This window comes from Pelodiscus sinensis, chromosome 2 (assembly GCF_049634645.1).
Source record: "Pelodiscus sinensis isolate JC-2024 chromosome 2, ASM4963464v1, whole genome shotgun sequence".
Lineage (NCBI taxonomy): Eukaryota > Metazoa > Chordata > Testudines > Trionychidae > Pelodiscus > Pelodiscus sinensis.
In genome coordinates, this window is record NC_134712.1 from 107,023,928 (window position 1) to 107,046,082 (window position 22,155).

Consider the following 22,155-nt stretch of genomic DNA (forward strand, 5'->3'; position numbering starts at 1 on the left):
CGCTGGAGACGTTTTAAAGGACCAGTGGCCTGGTAGTTGTCACTTGTCATTGACTAGCATTCATTTTTGGCAGTTGGAGAGGAGACCCTAAAACAGCAATTTTCAAGTAATGTCATTTCAAAACCTGGCTCAGTGCCCTTTTGAATCCTCCCATTGGTTGCTGCATGTAAATCAGTCTAGTCTTAAATAGGGATGTGAATGTTTAACCGGTTAACCAGAAAAAGCTTCGCCTCTAACAGGTGAGGTTTACTGGTTAAAGTTAACTGGTGAGGGCTGGAACTTGGGAGGTTGGAGCGGGGGCCCCACTGCCGACATAGGTAGTTCTGGCCCACCTAGAGCAGTCCCTGCCTATGGAGCACCCTGGCCAGTCAGTGTTGCCCCTGCCTGTGGGGGGGGGGGGGGAACGGTGGGGGAAGGAGACCTGTTCCGAGTGGCGCCTGCCACCCCTTTTAATCAGTTAACTGGTTAAACAATATGTTTAACTGGTTAACCCATTAAATGGGATTTTACGTTCCTAGTCTTAAGGACTGCTGAAGGTAGAGCATGGGCTGAGAGTTGTGAAGCACAAAGAATTTGCAGCTCCTACGGCTTAGTTTCTTTTTTCTCTATGGGTTCCCCATTTCAGGGACAAAGTATGTTTGTTGGTGTTTCCAGGTTTATTCCGCTGGTTAGACTGGTCTCCTGTAGAGCTACAATCTGGGTCTTGCATGGCCCTGAGACCTTGGATGGGCACCTGCTAGATTGGGCTATTAGTGTTTTGCCTTCTATTGTTTCTGGTATCTGTGCCAAGAAAATACCTTCTTGGCGAAATGCTATGTTCCAGTGCCTCTTAAAATAGCTCAACCAGTTCCCTATTGCCTCCTGAATCAAATTCAGATTCCCCATTATTGCTTTCGAGGCTCTTCACAATGTATGTCCCTTCTAGCTCTGCTCCTGTTCCTCCCCTCCTCCCCTTACATGTTTTTGCTCATCAAGTGCTTCTTGACTGAATGCCCTCTTCTTCCTTTGCCTTCTTCCGTGTAGCTATCTATTACCTCTCTGTACTCAGACACCTATGTTCCTTTCAAAGCTTATTGCTTTGAGGCATAAATTGTGTGTCTATGACTCCATCTGCCTTTGTAACCCTTTAGATATTTGAGCTAGGCTGCAAACCAGTTGTATGATCATTTTGTGTTTCCCTCCTCTTCCTACTCATACCGCCCTCCCTACACACATACACCACGTCTCTGCTGCCATGGTCTCTTATTTTTACATTAATTTAGCTAATAAATTCTTTGGGGGCAGGCTTAGTCGTTATCTTTCTGCTAGCATTATGAATATCTAATGCTATATACAAGTAATAAAAGCTACAAGTTGCTCTCAATGTCCTGCATATGATACATATTTCTATTTTTAAGGTTTGATTTTTACTTGTTCTGAATGAACACTTCGCATATTTACACTTATTATCAAAACTTGATAATAGCAATACGAACCAGATGCATACTGACATACTATTTAATCTTTGTACAGTACAAACATCTAATTCGTATTCTTTAATTTCATTATAGTAAACTTTTTATATTATATGAATAGCATTTGTTTTGAACCACAATAATTGTAACTAAAATCAGATTTTTATAGTGCAGAGTTTGAGCCCAATATGATTGACCCAATATGATTTTAACCACAATAGGGATTTTGACATAGATAATGGTGAAATACTTTAAACTGCAGTATAAAACAAAATTAACAGTAGCATCAGTGTCATTCCTAAAGTACACTATTATTACTGAGGAAAGTAACTCTGATTCTGAGATTGCCAAACAGCACACAATGTACACAGACAGTAAAAAGTGAAATACAAATGTGTCCTATACTACTATGAGAAATAACTTCCTCCAGTATTCAGTATATTTTTATTTGAATTGAGTAGTTGTATGCATTCAAAATAAATGACACTTTGTCATGCTAAATAAGGAAGACACACATGCTAAAAATAATTTATTCCTCCAATGTTCATAGTGCTATGCAAACATAATGTAAACTGCCTCAAATATAGTGATTACATTAAAATTCAAGAAAACACAAGTGGCTCAAAGTTGAGGGGTTTTTGTGAGTTTAAAATTAAATAAATAAAAAAAACCTTAATTTTCATTCCACATCCTAAAATTAGAAAACACTTGGCTCCCTGTTTTTATGAATGTTGGCAACTTAACTGTTACTTTGGGTACGTCTAGACTACATGCCTCTGGTGACAGAGGCATGTAGATTAGGGTACCGGACATAGGAAAATGAAGCGGCGATTTAAATAATCGCCGCTTCATTTAAATTTACATGGCTGCCGCGCTGAGCCGACAAACAAAGAGCTGATCAGCTGTTTGTCGGCTCAGCGCGATAGTCTGGACGCTCCCCTGCCGACATCAAAGATATTTGTCGACCACCCAGGGTAGGCATACCAGGGTGGTCGACAAATACCTTTTATGTCAGCAGGGGAGCGTCCAGACTATCGCGCTGAGCCGACAAACAGCTGATCAGCTGTTTGTCGGCTCAGCGCGGCAGCCATGTAAATTTAAATGAAGCGGCGATTATTTAAATCGCCGCTTCATTTTACTATGTCCGGTACCCTAATCTACATGCCTCTGTCACCAGAGGCATGTAGTCTAGACGTACCCTAAGTGAGCTATTGTAATAGAGCTGGTTATTCTGTATAGCATATACAGTGATTGGGCCTCTTGCAAAACATTGACCTTGCCAGTTAGCAGGGACAGCATTAAATTTCTGCTTCTGATGAATCTTGGTTGAATTCTTTAGTGTTTTGCCAAAAAAAAAAAAAAAAAAAAAAAAGAGAGGAGAGTTAGTTCATTAGGTGCCAGTTACAGGGCCATTCTATTTTCAGCATGGTTTTGCTGGTGGTGACAGCGGAGGTTTGTGATAGGGTTAGTTGTCCTCTAAGAAACAAAGGTAGAGAGCATTATAGGCACACAGATGTTTCTCTTTCTCTCTCTCTCTCTTTCTCTGATGTTCAGTTGAACTCTCACTGCCTTGTTGTCTTCCCCCAACCTCCTCCTCCTCCCCCAACTCAAAAGAAATTGTGGGGAGAAGACATGTAGTTTAATAGGGCCCTCTGTTGGTCTAATAGGGTAAGTTAGCTCAGCAAGACTTCAACTCTGCCAGTGGCAATAAATGCATAAACAAATAATAAAGCTTGACATGTTATGGAATTCACACAATTAAAATTTTTTCTAATAAGCTTTTTTAAGAGTGTGTGTGTGTGTGTGTGTGTGTGTGTGTGTGAGAGAGCGAGAGATTATAATAAGCTTTTTTTAAGAGAGTGTGGGTGTGAGGGAGATTCTAACACTTTTTTGTGTGTGTGTGTGTGTGAAAAAAATATTAATGGAAATCTAACAAACAGTCTTGAAGGAATACTTACACTCTTTGCTCTTTTATTTATTTTTTTTAAGAGAGGCCCTGTGGAATCCTGAAGGATTCTGCATCCATTGATGGCTCCTCTGATAACTAAATGATATTGCTGCAAGACTGTGTGATGGCCCTGTACAGTTAAACATTAAAAGAGCTAACAAAATTTCATGTGGTAGGAGAGTTCTTTGTCAGTACTGTGAACAAGAATGGTGTGAGGAATAATTATATCGATCTCAAATAAAACTTAGAAGGTAGCTGAAAACTAGAGACAAGTATATTGGTATGCCTGGTTTCACTGTAAGCACAAAACTTTTAACGAGTGATGAAGGCTAATGTCAATCACTTTGTTACTATCTGAATTAAATTGACTTCTTTCTTATGTGCTCAGTGTAAGCACTGCCTCGGGACGGAGCTGTGTCACTAGACCTCATATGGTGAACCTGAGCAGCTGGGAGCGCGGTCAATTTATTAGGCTGACTCTCAGTGTGTGTATTTTTGATTTGGCGGTTATTGGGGGGAGACATATCACCTGTAGAAAGGTAAGAAAATGCCTACCACAATTATTTTGTTTTCTTTGGTACCAATCATCTGTTGGATCCTGAGAGACAAATACAGGCAAAGGAAGTTTAGGTGGGTGCTAGCTGGACAGAATTTCACATCTGCCTGTGTGAAATCCTGAATCCACCAAACACTCTGTTGATGACCATGACCACGTTCTTTGTTCCATGTGTTCCCACTTGAAAGAAGCTTGTTGCAGCCTAATACAGTTTAAAGTGTGGTCTGTTCTGGTCCATAAATATTTCTGTATGTACATACACACAGTGCATGGCTTTTCTTCACACGGGAGGGAGCTGTGAGCTTCTTGGGAGGGAGGACAAAAGAGTAAATGAAGCATCTCAGAACCATAAAATTGTAGCTAATGTAAAAAGGTGACAGTTTAGAGGAAGTTCTCTTTAGTTTCATAGGGTTGGCTTAGTGCTGGGGAATCTAGAAGATATATGCATTTTCAAATGTAGAAGACACTGGTATAATATTAAAAGCAGCCTGAATCCTCTTTGAAATAACTTTGTTGGGTGAAGCGGGATTTAAAGTGTTGTGCACAGATGTAAGGTGGAAGGTTAGATAGCATTAGGTGTATGAATCTCCTCAGCTTCATAGCTGGCTCTGACAGATCTATGCTTTTGCTATGCTGAGGTATTATAATGGCACTAACTGGTTACAGAACATTTCAGTTTTCATGGTAAACACAAATTTCCAGGGATTTATATCTTGGTAGTTTTAATTCTGGCCTAAAACTCATAAAGGGGTTCAAGGTTTTTGTACCCCAGGGAAGGGGGATGGCTTATCAAAGTTGTCAGGGCCCGTCCATTCTCCTTCCATATGTTTTTCTGAGACTACATGTCTCGGCTGCCCTCCTAAATGATTGCCTAGGATTTTCTTTGGAGATGCTACTGTTTATAAAGCTAAAAGAGACACTCGAGGTACATCCTGACCATAAGGGGTGCCTTGGAAGCTCTCCCAGCCACAGCTGCTCCAGAGAGTGAGAAAAGAATTGTACCCAGGATTCACTTTCAGCACTTCCCAGGTCACAGGGCAGGCTTGCAAATGCATGTTTAATTGTAAGGGGTTAGTTTTTATACATAGTATAAACCCCCATTTATGTAGAATGCTCACAGAGAAGCCTGAAACCATTAGGTAAGTGGGTTTTCCATAGAAGAGGCTGGTGTTTGGTTTCTCTAATTGCTGGGGCCATGTGAAGAGGAGAATGCCGGCAGGTTTTAAAAGGGCACCATTCCAGCTCCAGACTCTGGAGAACAGTAGGGAAACTGTGGAGTGTGAGTGTGAGTGTGAGTGCGCGCACGTACAGTAAAACTCCATTAGTCCGGCATCCAATGCTCCGGGACTCCTGATGGTCCGGCACCATCAGGAACCCAGAAGTGCTGGGGCAGCTGGACAGGCTTCCCCCATTTAGCTGCTGCTGAAACTGACCAGCAGCTGAATCGGGGAAGCCAGGAGCAGAGCAGCTGGGGTGCTGCCGGGTTGGTCCCAGCGCCAAAGGACGGTGCTGTGGGACCAATCCGGCAGGACCCCAGCTGCTCTGCCCCGGGGTCCCCGATTCAGCCGCTGCTGAAACAGATCAGCGGCTGATTCCAGGAAGCCCGGGGCAGAGCTGCCCCGGGGTCCCCGATTCAGCCGCTGCTGAAACAGATCAGCGGCTGATTCCAGGAAGCCCGGGGCAGCGTCAGTTTCACCAGCAGGCTGAATCCAGACGCCTGGGGCAGAGCAGCTGGGGTGCTGCGGGGTTGGTCCCGCAGCCCCCAGGGGCAGCCCTACGGGACCAACCGGGCAGTACCCCAGCTGCTCTGTCCCAGGCGTCCCCAAGAGCAGCTGGAGTGCTGCTGGGTTGGTGCCGTAGCGCCGCCCCTTGGCGCTGCGGGACCAACCCAGCAGCACCCCAGCTGCTCTATTGTAGGCATCCCCGATTCAGCTGCTGCTGAAACTGACCAGCAGCAGCTGAATCAGGGACGCCTGGGGCAGAGCCAGACTATCGTAAGGGGGGGGGGGGCTATGAGGGGTCTGCGGTGCCATCCCCTCCCACCCCACTCCAGACCCCTCCTAGCTCCCCCCCTTCTGATAGTCCGGCATACTGGAAGCTTTCTGTGTCTCTGTATATTCAGTAGTCAAGTAGAGATAGTACTTGTCTTTATTACAGAAGAATTATAAAGTTTAAATATTTAAAAATAGTTTAGAAATCCTTGGAAGAAGTACACGATAGGCTATGTCTAATCTACATTCCTCTTCCAAAAGAGGAATATAAATGAGCCCTATTGAAAACGCAAATGAAGAGCAGATTTACAAATCTCATGCTTCATTTGCATAATTGCGCGAGAGTGCTTTTTCAAAAAGGGTTTTTCGAAAAAGAGACCGCAGTCTAGAAGGGGTTCTTTCGGGGGGGAAAAACCCCTTTTTTGAAAGAACTGTACACCTCATTTTTTTCTGGAGTATGGGTACTTTGGAAAAGGGTTTTTTTTTCCCATTAGAAGCCAATGATTGCTGCTGTTTAAGCTGTTATTTTTAATTTCCTAACTGGGTGTAAATGCACAACTTAAAGCACTTGAGTTGGATAATATGATGCAATTAAATATCCTGTATAGAAGTAAAACTGCCCAGATATAAAACTCAAAAAAAGTATCTTTGCATCTCAGAACTACTGTACAAACTTGTAATCTGTATCAACAATTTTAATAGAGTGCCTCCAAGAACTCAGTATACATGGTAGACTGGATCCTTCATGGCCATCCTGAACTGTCGGGTATATAAAGGGTTTCAGATACATAGATAGACAATAAATATGAGATTTGTAGATTTATAAATCTCAGGTCAGTGAAGAGGGGAGTTGGGTGGGTATTCTGTGCACCTTCCAGTGAGATTAATCAGCCATGTCCGTCTCACTAGGTATAGTAGATACAATACAGTGGTTAATTCTTTTTTTGTTACAAACTCAAGCATCTGTCTTCATGATGCTGTCAGGGACTTGAGGGTAGATAAGAAATGGAGTAACGTTCTTAACTAGAGCTGCATGAGCTGGGTGACCCTCTCCTTAGGGCAAAGGCACCTGTCTTATACTCCATGAGAGCAGACTTGACTATTTGTTTTCAGTTCTGGCTTTATTTTAAAAAGTGTCCAGATCCTGCTCTTTGGGTGAAACCCATGATATGGAGATTGCCCTCAGGGGACCATATCCTGCAGCCTTGCTTAGGAGTCAGGACTGCATGATTTGGTTCTTTGTGTGTGTCTCTATTCAAAAACTTTTATTAATTTACTTTTTCTGTTTTCTATTTTCTTCCTTCTGCTTCCTCTACAACACTTCCGGCTTCCCAGGTTTCTAAGGTCAACGGAATCACTCGAATGTCATCTCCAGGTGCAAATGCAGCCAGTGCCAAAAAGATGAGAGAAGTCAGACCTTCACCATCCAAAACTGTGAAGTACACTGCAACAGTGACAAAGGGAACCGTCACATACACCAAAGCCAAGAAAGAACTGGTTAAGGAAACCAAACTAAATCACCACAAACCCAGTTCACCTGTTAACCATACAATCTCAGGGAAAACAGAAAGTAGCAATGCAAAAACCCGCAAACAGGTGCTATCCCTTGGAGCGTCCAAGTCTAACAATATTGCTGTTAATGGTGTCAAGGTCAATGGCAAGTTGAACCAAAAGGCATGCACTAAGGAGGTGGGGAGACAGTTAAGGGAGGGGCTGCGCAATTCTAAGAGGAGGCTGGAAGAGACTAATCATATAGACAAAACACAGTCACCCACCAAGAAAATGAAAGGGGCGGTCAGCTTGACGGAAGGTGCAAGCAAAAAGGCAGCTGTGGAAAAGCCTTTGCTGAATGGACATGTGAAAAAGGAAGTGCCAGAGAAGATTCTGGAAAGAAATAGGCCGAAAAGAGCCACTGCTGGAAAGAATACGCCAGGGAAACAAGCACACGGCAAAACTGAAAATGCCTCCTGTGAAAATCATTCTACCTCTCAAACAGAGTCCTTGCACAAGCCACATGACTCAACAGGAAAGCACGAAAAGGGTAGTAGTAGTTGTAATAGTAGTAGCAGTAGTAGTAGTAGCAGCAGCAGCAGCAACAACAGCAGCAGCAGCAGCAAGTCTGGGTGGGCAATGATGGATGAGATTCCCATCCTTCGGCCCTCCGCGAAGGAGTTCCATGACCCATTGATATACATTGAGTCAGTCCGAGCTCAGGTAGAGAAGTATGGGATGTGTAGGGTGATCCCTCCTGCAGACTGGAGGCCTGAGTGCAAGCTGAATGATGAAATGCGGTTTGTGACACAGATTCAGCACATACACAAGCTCAGCAGGCGCTGGGGACCCAACGTACAGCGACTGGCCTGCATCAAGAAGCACCTCAAATCTCAGGGCATTACCATGGAGGAGCTCCCTCTCATCGGTAAGGGCTATGGTTCCTGTTGGTCTTTTGCTTCAGTTTGTAAGCATTGTGCAGTAAGCGTTGTACTTCCTTTGATGTTGTGATTAATTGTATCCCTGTGAAACTGCAGGATGCTGGATTGTCCTCTGTTTATGCATTGACCAGGTGCCAGGCAGGTGGGTGCAGTGCAGGCTTCTCCATGCTGATTCACTTAAGTACATCAATTCTGCCTGATTCTTCTTTGATTTTTACCTAAGGCAAAAGGCTACATAGAGCTCTGTACTCAAATTTCAAGATCCCATCTGCTTTCCCTCCCACTTACTTGTAAAATAATAAATATAAATATTATGATTCTTGGTCTAACGTTACACTGGAAGCTTTTAGGGGTTTTCAAAAGAGATATTCTGTTACAATTTATGTAGTGCTGCTAAACTAGTAAATGAATCTTTCTTTTCCCATCTCCAGGATTCCTTCTTTCAAAAGGGTTTAAGCAAAACAAAACAAAAAATCAACCAGCCAAACAAAAAAGGTCTTCTGTTTGGATCACCAGACACTTAAGATCACAATTTTCTAGTAACCTGCAGACATTTAACAACCATTAAGTGTCAAGAATAGGCAGTAAAATGTGGTTCATTGCAAAATAGTAGTTTCATTATTTCTCCCAGCAGGTAGCTGCCATGGCTAATGCCTGAGTGAGAGTCGGTTATTTAAAAGAATTCTTGGTTTATGATCTGTTGTCAGATATGACACAAGTAATAGAAATGAGACAGTGGTTTGTAAAGAACATACATACTAGTTAAGAGAAACATTTTAATCATTAGGAAAATTATCTAAGAATACTAGAAAATAATAAATGTATCTTGATGGCTTCAAAGGTTTATTCAACACTTTTTTAGGAAATACTAACCAAGTTAAAATTTAGAGATCTTTAACATTACAATTTGAGGCTCCTTTCTTTCAGTCTAAAGGGGGCTATGATAGAGGTCTATAAAATCATGACCGGTATGGAGAGAGTGAATAAGGAAAAGTTATTGTTTCTATAACATAATAACTAGGGGTTATCAAATGAAATTAATAGGTAGCAGGTTTTAAACAAACAAAAGAAAGTTTTTCTTCACGCAGTGCACACTTAGCCTGTGGAAATCCTTGCCACAGGATGCTGTGAAGATCAGGACTTTAATAGGGTTCAAAGAGAAATAGATAAATTCATGGAGGTTAGGTCCATCCATATTTATTAGCCAGGATAGGTAGGAATGGTATCCCTAGCCTCTGTTTGTTAGAGGCTGGAAATGGATGACAGGAGAGGGATCACTTGATGATTACCTATTCTGTTCACTCCCTTTGGTGCATCTGGTATTGGCCATTGTCCGAAGACAGGATACTAGGCTAAATGGACCTTTGCTCTGACCCAGGATAGCCAATCTTATGTTAATCAAAAGTGTGCACAACATACTTTCTACATTAAAACTTTTATTTCAGTTTTCACAACATAAATACTTGAAAATGTAAGAAAACAATGGATTCACAGGTGTTGCAAACTCCATAATTAAATGAGCTCTTCTGCAACGTGCAATACAATATACCAACAGGATTTCAGAAAAAGAATAATGATTAGTATTCTGAAGTATACTGCCTGAAGAAAAATCAAGCTGCTGTACAACTTAATTTGTGAGATCAAATACAGGTTGAACCTCTCTAGTTCAGCACCCTCAAGACCTGGCTGCTGCTGAACCAGAGAATTTGCCAAACTACTTGAGGTCAGTATTCACTAATAGCATTACCAACACTTCTGCTTCTTACTGAGCTCTTTAGAAGACATTTAGGAGTAAATTAGAACTCAATAAAAGCAAGAACACTGAGAGACAAGACTAGTGGCTATAAACAAACTTTATAGGGCCATTGAAAAATTGGCCACACCCAGGATAAGTGAACACATTCAGCTAACTAAAATCATTCTGGACCACGGATGTTGCCAGACAAGAAAGAGAATGCTGGATTAGAGAGGTCCAACCTGTACCCAAAAGTTAAGGGAATTCCAAAAGGTAAGATTTCTCTAGCAGCATTAAATTGACTTTTTGGTATTTCCGATAGCTGTATGTTAAGTAGAAGTATTATATTCATGTTTACATTGTCAAGGGAAAGAGGAAGATCATACATATGTGCAATATGGCAGAGTTAATAATCTGCTGATACAATGTTAACTTTTTATGACATTTTCTGGTTTTTGTGTACCTGGTCTCAGCTTTAAGATTGTTACTCTTAGGAAATTAAATGGGTAAAGATTATGTATGTTAAGTTTAAAATTAAAACAGAGTTGAGGGGAAGATGAATCTTAAATCCTAGTGCATGGATTAGAGACTTTACATTCTTTGAGCTAACAAGTGACACACGTGCATCCTGCTCTCAGGATCAAATCCCATTTCCACTGGAGATCATTCATTATGAGTGTTGCTGTTGACTTCAGTGGGGCCAGGATTTAGCCTTAAATGCTAACCTGAAGATTTTTTTCCACAAAATTTGCTCAGTGTGCAATTTTCAAATAATCCCAACACTGTCACATTGTCAGCCATTTGCTTTGATCCCTTTTTTAAAAGAATAAAGGGTTAACATTTTTTCATAACATTTAAAATATATATTAACCGGCAGGCAGAGACCAACCTTTGAAAGTTTCACCCTAAAATGAGAGCTTCAGAAAGTTATGACCCATATGAAATGGGGTTGTAATTGAAACCATTTAACACTCTCTAATGAGGGCAGGTGTTCTGGAGCACCAGCTGTAATATAGCATACTTACTGGGTGAAGGAACTTGAGCTCTGACATTCCAAAGTAACTTCCATCTTATGCTCGAGAACATTAACAATTTTAAGTGTGTGATAAAATGTTTTGAGATTGGTGATTTAAACTGAGCATGCAGATATTTGTTGTATTACAAAACTATTTAATACGAAACTGAGCCATTAACAGTCTTTCAGAGTTGGAGGGTTGTTACTCATGCAGACCACATACCTTCCATTTGTTTGTCAGCTGTGTGCATGAGTAAAAAAGCTGTGTATTGCTGGAGTGCTGTTTTATATGAAACATTAAAGGTAGCAAAACTTAAGCTACCTCTCAGATTTGTTTCCTTTCTCCTGTTGTGCTGCTCTCACCATCCCTGTCCTCTGGGCTGGAAGTTGTACTATTTCAACTAAGAATGATTGCTATATAGGACAGACTTTTTCTGCACTTTGACCTACCCTAGGGCATTTGTGAAACACTTGGAAAATTGTTACCTGTTGTTTCAGCACCAGTACAAACTCTTCTGCAGTCTAGGGAGAGGCATTTTTATCTTCTAACCAGTGATGCACTATTCACATTTTAATAAGGGACTCTCCCCAAAATTGCAGCATTGTTGAAAAATTGCACAAACTTTCCATGTGCCTCCAGGTATCTGAGCCTCATTACTGAGTTTGCCTCAGTAGAAGGTGCTGAAGTTTTGCAGTGGGGGGAAGACTCTAAAGGAAGAGAATGGAGGAGATCAGAAATCTGAAAGTGGCTATGAAATACTGCAAGACAGTATGATTTATTTGCAGGGGATGTACACATCCAGCCACCTGCCATTTCTCAGATGCTGTACTATTTCCAAGCTGTATTAAATTAACATTAAGAAACTTCTAATCTTTAATGTTTCCATGACTTTCTTAGGATGGAAAGAAGAGATAAGGGTGACTTTGGAACAGTGCTGATGACAATAGTGTTGTGGGGCTTTTTCCCTATAGCAGTGTCCTCCCTATTTATAAGCAGTTTTTGGTCAGTTTGTTTACCTTTTCTGTTGATAATTAATTCTGGCCTTTGACTAAGCATGATACTGAGATTTTCTTTAAACATTTTTTTTATTTTTGAATTGAAAGTTTATCATTAATTTGACTCTTTATGCTGCCATTTAAGTTTGTATAGTCTTCATTTTTTTTTTGACTAAAGTTTTTCAGAGTGTAATGTGTAATTCTCCTGGTAATTTTAGAAACTGTAAGATTAACACACAGTGTAAAGTGCAAAAGAGCATCTTAAAGGGTTATTAAATTACTAGAAGATGCCACTCTCTGATCTAAAGTAAAAAGCTTTAGATGGGCCCAAACAAATGAAATGTGTGACTGAGTTGACAGAAACATATTTGTGATGCTGATGGAAATGTGAATCACCATTTTCCTCATTTTTACCTCCTAGTTTTCTCCTTGTGTTTGTTTACTACTGTAGAAAAATGGTTAATGTTAATAGTAATATTTAGCTCTTATATGTTTTATATTTTGAAAGTTTTATATAGACGTCAAACTCTGCACTACATCTATAAAAGGTGGTTAGGAATTTGACACAACTGATTGGGTTTGTGTCGGTGTAAAAAATGCTGATTTTTTTTTCAAAACCAAAATGTTTTGTGGAAACTAATTTTTGACTAAAAATTCACTGGGAAGGTTTCTCAGGTTCAGGAATGAAATTTCAGGGAGGCTGGGAATGGGACAAAGAGAGAGATTGGGAGGCATGCTTTCAGAATAGCTGAATACCCATTAGGATACCCATCTGGAATATGGGAGACCTAGATTCAACTCCTTGCTTTTAATAAGGTAGAGGTGGGACTCAGACTTGTCAAGTGACAACAGATGGCAACCAAACCTATAACAGAGGCAAAAAGTACATGTGGGGAAGGTTAATGTGAAAATCAAAATAAGATCTCCTTTATTAATAATCTTAGCAATTCAGTTGTATCTTAACTTGAGCAATACTTGGGTTACTTTTAAAATGGAAATACTGAATATATGACTGGTCTATTGTTTTACGTATTTGCATTATTGGGGATATTGTGAGAACGGAATGTCCCAACTGAACAGAATCTGGTATTGTACGAGTATTGAAGAAATGTTCAATGCAGTCTGCCAACAATTTTCCTAACGGCTCCCTGTGTTTCCCTCTTTCCTCCCCACCCTCCTCCACACATGGACTCCAGGAGGCTGTGAACTAGATTTGGCCTGCTTTTTCCAGCTGATCAATGAAATGGGCGGCATGCAGCAAGTAACTGACCTCAAGAAATGGAACAAACTGGCAGATATGCTGCGCATCCCCAAAACCGCACAGGACAGGCTAGCAAAGCTGCAGGAAGCCTACTGCCAGTACTTGCTCTCCTATGACTCCCTCTCCTCGGACGAGCACAAGAAACTTGAGAAGGAAGTCTTGCTGGAAAAGGAGATCTTGGAGAAGAGGAAAGGTCCTTTGGAGGGACATTCAGAAAATGCCTATAAGTTCCATTCCTTGCCCCGGTTTGAGCCCAAAAATGGACTCATCAATGGTGTGGTTCACAAAAATGGCTTCCGTAACAAGTTGAAAGAAGTTGATATCCCGTTGAAAACGGGCAGGCGGCGACTCTTTGCTCAGGAAAAAGAGATTGAGAAGGAGGAGGAGCAGAAGAAGGGAGTGCTTAGCGACTTACACAAGTGTATATACAAGGTAGTAAAGACCACTTCTGCTGATTTATTTTTATTTTTTTCTTCTGTGAAAGCATTGAAGCAGATGTTCTCTGAGCTGCATGTGCCAGTCAATGGGCCACAGTGTTATACCCATATTAATTGCTGCAGGTACTTTGATGAGGAGGTATTAACTCCCTCCCGATCTTACTGGGGCTTGACAAATTGGAAACTGTTAGTTTTGTGGATGTACTACCGTGGAGTTGGCTCTTTGTAAGCAATATACTAAGCAATTACCCTAGCAGACACAATGTTTATTTTCATTTTTAGTGAAAATGTAATTTTTTTTTTTTTTAGTTTATAGTAACATACCACTCTTTCATGTTTGTTTCTTGCCAGTTGCTCAATGCGCAGACAATTGCTCCCCTGATAGACCCATCAAAACAAATGTAGCTGAAAATATACAAGGTTTAGAAAGTGCAAATTGAAATGCAAATATTTTCAACTGTGGTGCCAAATTTTGCTAAAGACAAATAGTCATAATTTTGTTCCTCCAAACTTTAATCGTATCCATTGACAAAGCATTGTCGTCTTTTTTTTTCATTGTAGTTTATTCGCAGCCTCCCACTTTTGAGCAAGAATTGGTGCAACAACTTGCAGTGCATTTTTTATTTAGATTGAATTGTTTAGCAGTGCTGAGGGAGAAATACAGTACTTACTATTTATGCCTAGTAATCTGTTATACCTCTCTTCCCTGCCCATTTTCACTACTGTCATTGTGAAACGGATAATAATACTCCCAGTGTTACTATCCAAAGTAATGTTTGTTAATCTGTTTAGAGACTCACTTAAAGTCATGAATTTCATTTCAGAAAGTTAATTCACATTTCTTCTACACAGCAAGGCATTTGAATTCGTCAGCTGAAGAGCTTTCAGTTCTGGGGCATCTCTGTTAAAAAAATCTGTTAATGGTGTTTTTGTTCCACAAAAGATTACAGGCCCATATCTAATGGCAGGTACACTAACGATACTCCCTGTACATAGCTAAAAGGCCTTTTTTGTATTTAATATACTGAGTTTAATAATAAATGAAACCTGAATAGAACATACTGAGCTGCACATATAACCTTAAGAAAAGGGAGAAAACACCTCCACACTAGCATAAAGTCCCCAAGTTACATTGTAGAGGGAGATGAAAGACAATACAGAAAAAAAGTGAGTCTATTAAGAGAAATGTTCTAACCAGCCATTAGAATTAGGAGAAGTCCAGGAACAAACGCTCTAATAATGAGCCTGAACCTGCTAAGTTCAGAGTGCCTCCAGCAAAGTGCTAAATCCTTTGAAATGCTCATTGATGCACTTTCAGTACCTTGTGGAAAGCTTTAACTACTTTGCACTATCAGACCCAGTATAGAATCTAAGAAACCTAGGACTTGAATGGTTCTTGAAAAGGAATTAAATCCAGTTCCCAAAACTGGCAGGGCCACATACAGGTCCGATGAAGTTCAATAAATGTACTTTACAATATACACATGCTATTTAGCATGTATATTGTTAAATATTAGTGAATTTCAGGGCTGACATTATTCACACGATCTCCATCTAGGAAAGGCAGCCAAACTGTAAGACCCAAACTAGACCATGAAGCCTTGAATGATAGGGTGATACCATAAGCAACATTGCAGTGTGTTTTCTGCTTACAATCAAACTTGCAAGCTTCCTTAAAATCTCAGTCAAACCTATGTGAAAATTAGTAAGGGTCGGGGTAGAATATATGGTGCACATTTGGGAATATGGGAAGGAAGCATGCAGTGAGAACTGTTGTCTAGCACTGAGAACAAGCTCTGTAAGTTAACTTTTTTTTTAAGGTTATATTTTGTTCTTAACTGCAGAATGAACAATTAAGAGTCAATTGTAGCTCCCAGTTAAAGTGTACAGATTCCTTAGCTGAGCTGTGTTATTCATAGATTAGAGCTAAAGTTGTGTGCAGGTCTCCTGACTTGCATAAGAATGATTGTTTGAGAGTAAGGGGAGGGTGGCATTTCTTGTCACGCTAACGTTCTTTTGAGGATATGTGAGAAGACCTGAAGTGAATAATTCATATTTGAGTTTTGAAGTCCTACGTTCCAGAGGTGTATAGGAAAGATCCTATTATGTGACAGCAACCTTAGCTCCATGTTAAGAGAGGTTTTTTTCCCCTAAGGGTACGTATAGACAGCAACCTTCTGTCAGAATAAGCTACGCAGATTGTGCTACACGTAGCACAAATTGCGTAGCTTATTCCGAGTTTAAATTGAAAGAGCTTATATAGAAATTTGGCGTTGTCTACATAGTGCCAGATTTCAAAATAAGGCACTATTCCAACAAATCCCTTAACTGAAGGTTACAGGGATGCCGGAATAGCACTCCTACTATTTTGGGAAATAGTGGGTGCTTTTAAAGATGTGGCGTTGCTATTTTGGGATACTTTCAGTATCCCAAAAGAGCAACGCAGTCTAGATGGTACCCTAAGTAGTCAGAAAGGATCAGTGTGTTCATGTCCTTGCCAATGTTATGCAGGTCACAGAATTTCACTCAGTAATTCCTGCATTGAATATATTATCTTGTGGTGGTATTGAGGCCTATTTTTAGGAAGAGACCACCAGTTTTCCAGTACAGTTCTCACCAGTGCCATATACAAAAATAATAAAATATTTTGATAAAATACTTGAGTAGTCATTGGGCCAGGGAGAGAACATGTGTGACTTGTGGCCTGGTAGCGCATTCACCTGAGAGGTGGGAAAGGCCAGGGTTCGACTCCATGCTCCAATTGCTAATTGTTTATACAAAGTGAAACTGCTTCAGCAAGAGATATTGGTACCACCTCCTCCCATCCCAGAATAGACAACAGTCATCTGGTGGTTAGAGTACTCATCTGAGAGGGGGAGACTGGGTTCCAGTCCCTGCTGGGTTTCCCACACCACCGCTATCTTTACATGTCTAAATCCCCTGGTGAGTGTACCATGGAAAAAAAAAATCTGGATTGTGTGTGTGTGTGTGTGTGTGTGTGTGTGTGTGTGTGTGTGTGTGTGTTTAAAGAATGAAAAAACAGTTCATTTAAATCAAATCAGTTCACCCAAAATGGCACAAATTCATTAAATGTTTGGCTGACCTGGATTTGTCAGTTTTTATCTGAAAAAATTCTGATTTTTCTGAGTTGGTCTGAAAAATTTCATCTAGCCCTAATCTTGACACTCCTGACCTGAGTTCACTTTCAGTTTTTTCAGAACTCTTGGATTACTGACCTTTCCCTTTTTTCTCCCTAAGAGTAGAGTGAAGTATCATGATATAAATTTCCCATTCACTCTTCTTCTGTAAAGGCTCTCAAAAATTCTGCTTCATATTTCTAAGTTTCTAGAGAAGGCTTAGTATAATTGTTCAGATCTTCTCAGTGGGCCTCAAAAGATGTTTTACACTTCTGTGGTAATTTTGTATTGTGAGCCTGTTTCCAGCCAGCTCCATTTCAGAGCACAGAGCCTTAAAATAGTTTTGCTCAATGATCTAGAAAAAGAAAACCATGTCAAATTTTTCATGTAGAAATCTCTTCAGCCCTTCTGACCTTCAGGCATAGACTGAAAGATGTAACCTTTTTTATTGAGAAAATCAAGAACTTTAGATTTGCAATGGTTCTGTCTACTGATGTACAGAGATGTCTTCCCTATGAGAGGGCCACCCATCTCAGAATTTGGAGGGCATAGTTAATTTTGGAGGATCAGCCCTGAATTCCATTCTCTTTTGTATGACAAAGTGGCAGGCACGCCATCTGAAGAATCATTACAGAGCATTTGTTAGCAGCTGGCTATCAGGAAGGTGTATGTACAAATTTGAAGGCTGTTGGTAGGAAGCAGAACAATTTAAGGATTTGTTTTAACAGCCTACCTCAATAAAAGATTCAGAAGGGCAGTAAAAATGAAGGAAATTGCTCATTGTATCACACAGCAGCCAACTCTGACATTTGAATGCCTAAGGCCGTGACCATTTTACAAACTTCTTGTAGCAGCTAATTGCCCTGCATTCAGTTTAAAACAAAAACAAAATGTTAGGACCCTAGTTTACTCTTGGGTAGAGTTCTTGCTAAAAATAAGCATAAACACAGTCTATTTAGATGATCATGTTTCACCATTTAAAAAAAAAGATAAACAAAATTCTCCAACTAATTAAGTGTTCTTTTTCCAGCAGTTTAGATCCTACGGTGCTGGGTTTTAGGTTTTTATTTTTGAGGGGGAAAGAGTTGGCAAATGTGAAGGAAGATAGTTTGGTGTCAAGAGGAAAGAGAGATAGATATGGGGACAAAGGATAAACTTAATGAAGTTTTGTATATGGCCTGGCCTATTAAAATCTCTGTATACCACCTCTTGCATGGTTTGATGGCAAAAAGGCTGTCATCCTTCACATCCCTTAGCTTTTCAAGGTTATTTTGTCTAGAGTGATGGAAGAACTTGAAGCATCTAAATGTAGGCTGCATTTTCACCAGAGAATACAGGCAGGTTCCCATGTCCCCAACCTCCGAGCCTTAAAAGGCCATGTTTCCTGTCTCCATACAGTCTCTTTTCCTCTGAGCCTTTAATTTGGCCTCAAATAATAGTATCATAACGATACTTTAAGACTGTTTTCCAAATTTCCAGCTTTGGGTCATATGCAGAGAACTTGACCACCACATTTTACTAAGATCTTTGGCAACTTGGTTGCAGATACATGAAGGGCCTGTGCTGTCATCTTCTGGGTCGTTGCGTTTGTGTTGTTGTTTTATGCGTGTAAGCGCATCTAATAATAGAAGAATAATATACACATGCAAGAGACTATTCAAAAGTTTGCTACGTGCGATATAGAAACAAAATAAGATGGTTACTTGTCCCATCCAGCTTACAATGTAAAGGACATTATGCAAACAAGGTAGTTGGAGGGCTGAATCAACATATATTTTACTATTTTTGCTTTTGTAAACACCGTCAATACCAATCCCTGGCCTTAATGTTGTTATGGTTTTTTTGTTGTAATATACACAGTTACTGAATATAAAGTATAATATAGCTCCAGCTCATCCTTTTTGTGTCCTCCATATAATGCATGTTCTCTTCTGGACAGCATGTTTTCCTAAGCTAATTTAATCTATTTTTCTATGCAAAGTATTTTCACAAGTAAGGCCATAAAAATGAAACAAACTTGGCGCAAGTTTTAAAATGTAATTGGGTCAAAGAACTTTGTTGTCCCTATTGTTAGAGAACATTCTGTCCGTTCCCCTCTCCCCATCTTGGGCTGAGGAAGGTAAGGGTACGACTAGACTACATGCCTCTGACGACAGAGGCATATAGATTAGACTACCCGGCATAGGAAAATGAAGTGGCGATTTAAATAATCGCCGCTTCATTTAAATTTACATGGCTGCCGCACTGAGCTGATCATCTGTTTGTCGGCTCAGCGCGGTAGTCTGGACTCTCCGCAGTCGACATCAAAGGCATTTGTCGACCTAAATGAAGCGGCGATTATTTAAATCGCCGCTTCATTTTCCTATGCTAGGTAGTCCAATCTACATGCCTCTGTCGCCAGAGGCATGTAGTCTATACGTACCCTTAGGTTTGCACAGTGAATAACAAACACTAGGAGCAAGGGGTGTGGTTACCAGTTTTATTTTAGTCCTGGGGGAGTTCTATGCTAACTAATTTTACACCAAAAAATGAAAAATTCTGTACATGATATTTTAAAATTCTGCATATTATTATTTTTACTATAGTGCAATGAAATCATACTGGTGTCAGTTATTTTGGTAATTGTATTTAAATTACAGTACAGTGGATGGAGAATGGAGTTGGGGAGCATTAGAAGAAATCATAGAATCATAGAATAATAGGACTGGAAGGGACCTCGAGAGGTCATCGAGTCCAGCCCCCCGCCCTCAAGGCAGGATCAAGCTCCGTCTACACCATCCCTGACAGATGTCTATCTAACCTGTTCTTAAATATCTCCAGAGAGGGAGATTCCACCACCTCCCTTGGCAATTTATTCCAATATTTGACCACCCAGACAGTTAGGAATTTTTTCCTAATGTCCAATCTAAACCTCCCCTGCTGCACTTTAAGCCCATTACTCCTTGTCCTGTCCTCAGAAACCAAGAGGAACAAATTTTCTCCTTCCTCCTTGTGACACCCTTTTAGATATTTGAAAACCGCTATCATGTCCCCCCTTAATCTTCTTTTTTCCAAACTATCCCTAAACCCCCTTCTCTCTAGAAGTAATGTAGTTAGTGCTGACCCTTTATTTCTAGTTATTAGTCAGCACATCTGTGCAGCCATGTGCTCAGTGCTACACCATTGGCAATGGGAGAGCAAGTGAGGAGTGGGGACTCAAAACTCACAATTTATACTGGCTACTGACCATCTCCAGAAAGGTCAGTGTCAGATAGTTAATGGACCCCATTTTGATAGGAAATATTTTCAGTCAAAAAATTTAGACTAATTCTAATGACTATAATGTACCATAAGTATTTATAAGGGCATGCTGTCCTTTAAAGTAAGGCTCCTTTACACCACTCTGGTAATGTAAAGGAGCCTTAAAATATTTATATCTGTTTCATACTCCTAGGGAAATTCACTAAGATTAATGAGAACTATTCACTAAGCAGGCAGGCTTAGTGCTCTGCCTGAGGGGACAGAGCCTGCCCCAACACCTCCTCAGAAACACCACAAAGCTCTACCCCTCCATGCCAAGCATGCTGTGAGCGTACACCCGTGGCCTGTCCCAACTCCCCAGCATGATATTACGTCTTCACCAACTGCTCTGGGTGTCCAGATTGTGCTACTGGGGAGTGACCGGTGACCGATCTTTTGGCTTTCCTTTATTTGCTTGTCAGAAATATAAATATATATATATTTATTTATTTATTTATTTATTTATGGGGAAGCAAAGAAATCTGCAGGGGCCATGAATTCTGCAAACATACAGTGACGCAAAATTCACCTAGGAGTATTATTTTCATGGGTTAATTGTGCTCTTATCTTTCACAGGGTAGGTCTGTTTCTTTAACAACCTTTTACCGGACGGCAAGAAACATCATGAACATGTGCTTCAATAAGGAGCCTTCAGTAGCCGAAATAGAGGTGAGGAGCAAGGGAGCACGTAGGCATGCAAAATCTTTTCATATGGAGAATTTTGGGATGGCTCTGCAAAGTTAAATCGCAACACAGTACAGTAGACTGTTTGAAAGTATCTGGAGCAAGAAGAGAATGAAGATGTTTTCAGGTTTTCTTTCAGACATTACTTAATATCTTCAATAAAGGCACTGACTAGTTAAAGACAAGCAGGAGGGTTTAGCTGAAGCACCAGCATGGAGTCAGGGGAGCCGAGCTCTTTTCTAGTCTCTGCCAGAGTCTTCCTGTGTGAAGACTTTCCATCTGTGAAATGGAAATAAAGTGTCTTCAAAAAGGGATGTTGGTCTTAATTCACTGTTATTTTTAAAGTTCTGTATACCCATCTCTAAAAGGAGGTGTTTTGTTGGAGCGTAATAGTGCACCAGAGGACTGTAATCTTCTGTTGATTAGTGTTCATTTAAAGGAAATTTCTCAATCTGTTCATTGGAACAAAAAATTTACAACTGCCTTCTTCTGCTATAGCAAGAGTACTGGAGGTTAGTGGAACAGAAAGATTGCCATGTAGCAGTGCACTGTGGGAAAGTGGACACCAACACACATGGGAGTGGCTTTCCTGTGGGAAAATCTGAACCATTCTCAAGGTAAAGTTACAAAAATTATGAGGATTTTATAGAATTTTGCATGTTATGCAATAGTTATTCTGTTCAGTGCAGAATCAATACAAAACTATAGGTCAAAACAAGGACTACAAATGTTTAGATGTGGAGCAACTGTAAGACCAGTTTGCTTTTAATGTTGACCCATAACAATGTTAAATTTCATTCAACAGGCATGGGTGGAACCTTACAGTCCTTCCTAATAATACAGGATCCATCCTGCGACATCTTGGTGCTGTGCCTGGTAAGCAGTTAATTTTTTTTCAGCGTTGTGTGTGGTATTAGCAGTCAATAGTTTTGGCAGTGCCTGAAGAGGCCACAATGCATGGTCAACTGTGAACTCTTTGCCAGAGGACATTGTGAAGCTCAAGACTATAACAAGGTTTAAAAAAAGGACTAAATAAATTCATGTTTGTCAGAAACTAGGAATGGGCAACTGGATGGATCGCTTGATGATTACTTATTTTGGTCATTCCCTCTGAGGCACCTGGCAGTGGCCACAAGAACAAATACTGGGCTAGATGGAGCTTTGATCTGATCCAGTTTGGCCGTTCTTAGTCCAGTCTGTCTAGATTCATATTTCCTGATTTCACATAAC

At 40.5% G+C, this 22,155-nt stretch overlaps 1 protein-coding gene across 1 annotated transcript in view; it reads left to right on the plus strand.

Annotated features, from left to right (window-relative positions):
- JARID2 (jumonji and AT-rich interaction domain containing 2) overlaps nt 1–22,155 on the plus strand; it is a 298,892-nt gene that overhangs the window by 252,241 nt on the left and 24,496 nt on the right. The window contains exons 7-11 of the mRNA XM_075921199.1: nt 7,285–8,368; nt 13,324–13,820; nt 20,818–20,910; nt 21,424–21,542; nt 21,731–21,801. Coding sequence (XP_075777314.1) covers nt 7,285–8,368; nt 13,324–13,820; nt 20,818–20,910; nt 21,424–21,542; nt 21,731–21,801 — 1,864 coding nt within the window. The remainder of the gene's footprint in view (nt 1–7,284; nt 8,369–13,323; nt 13,821–20,817; nt 20,911–21,423; nt 21,543–21,730; nt 21,802–22,155) is intronic.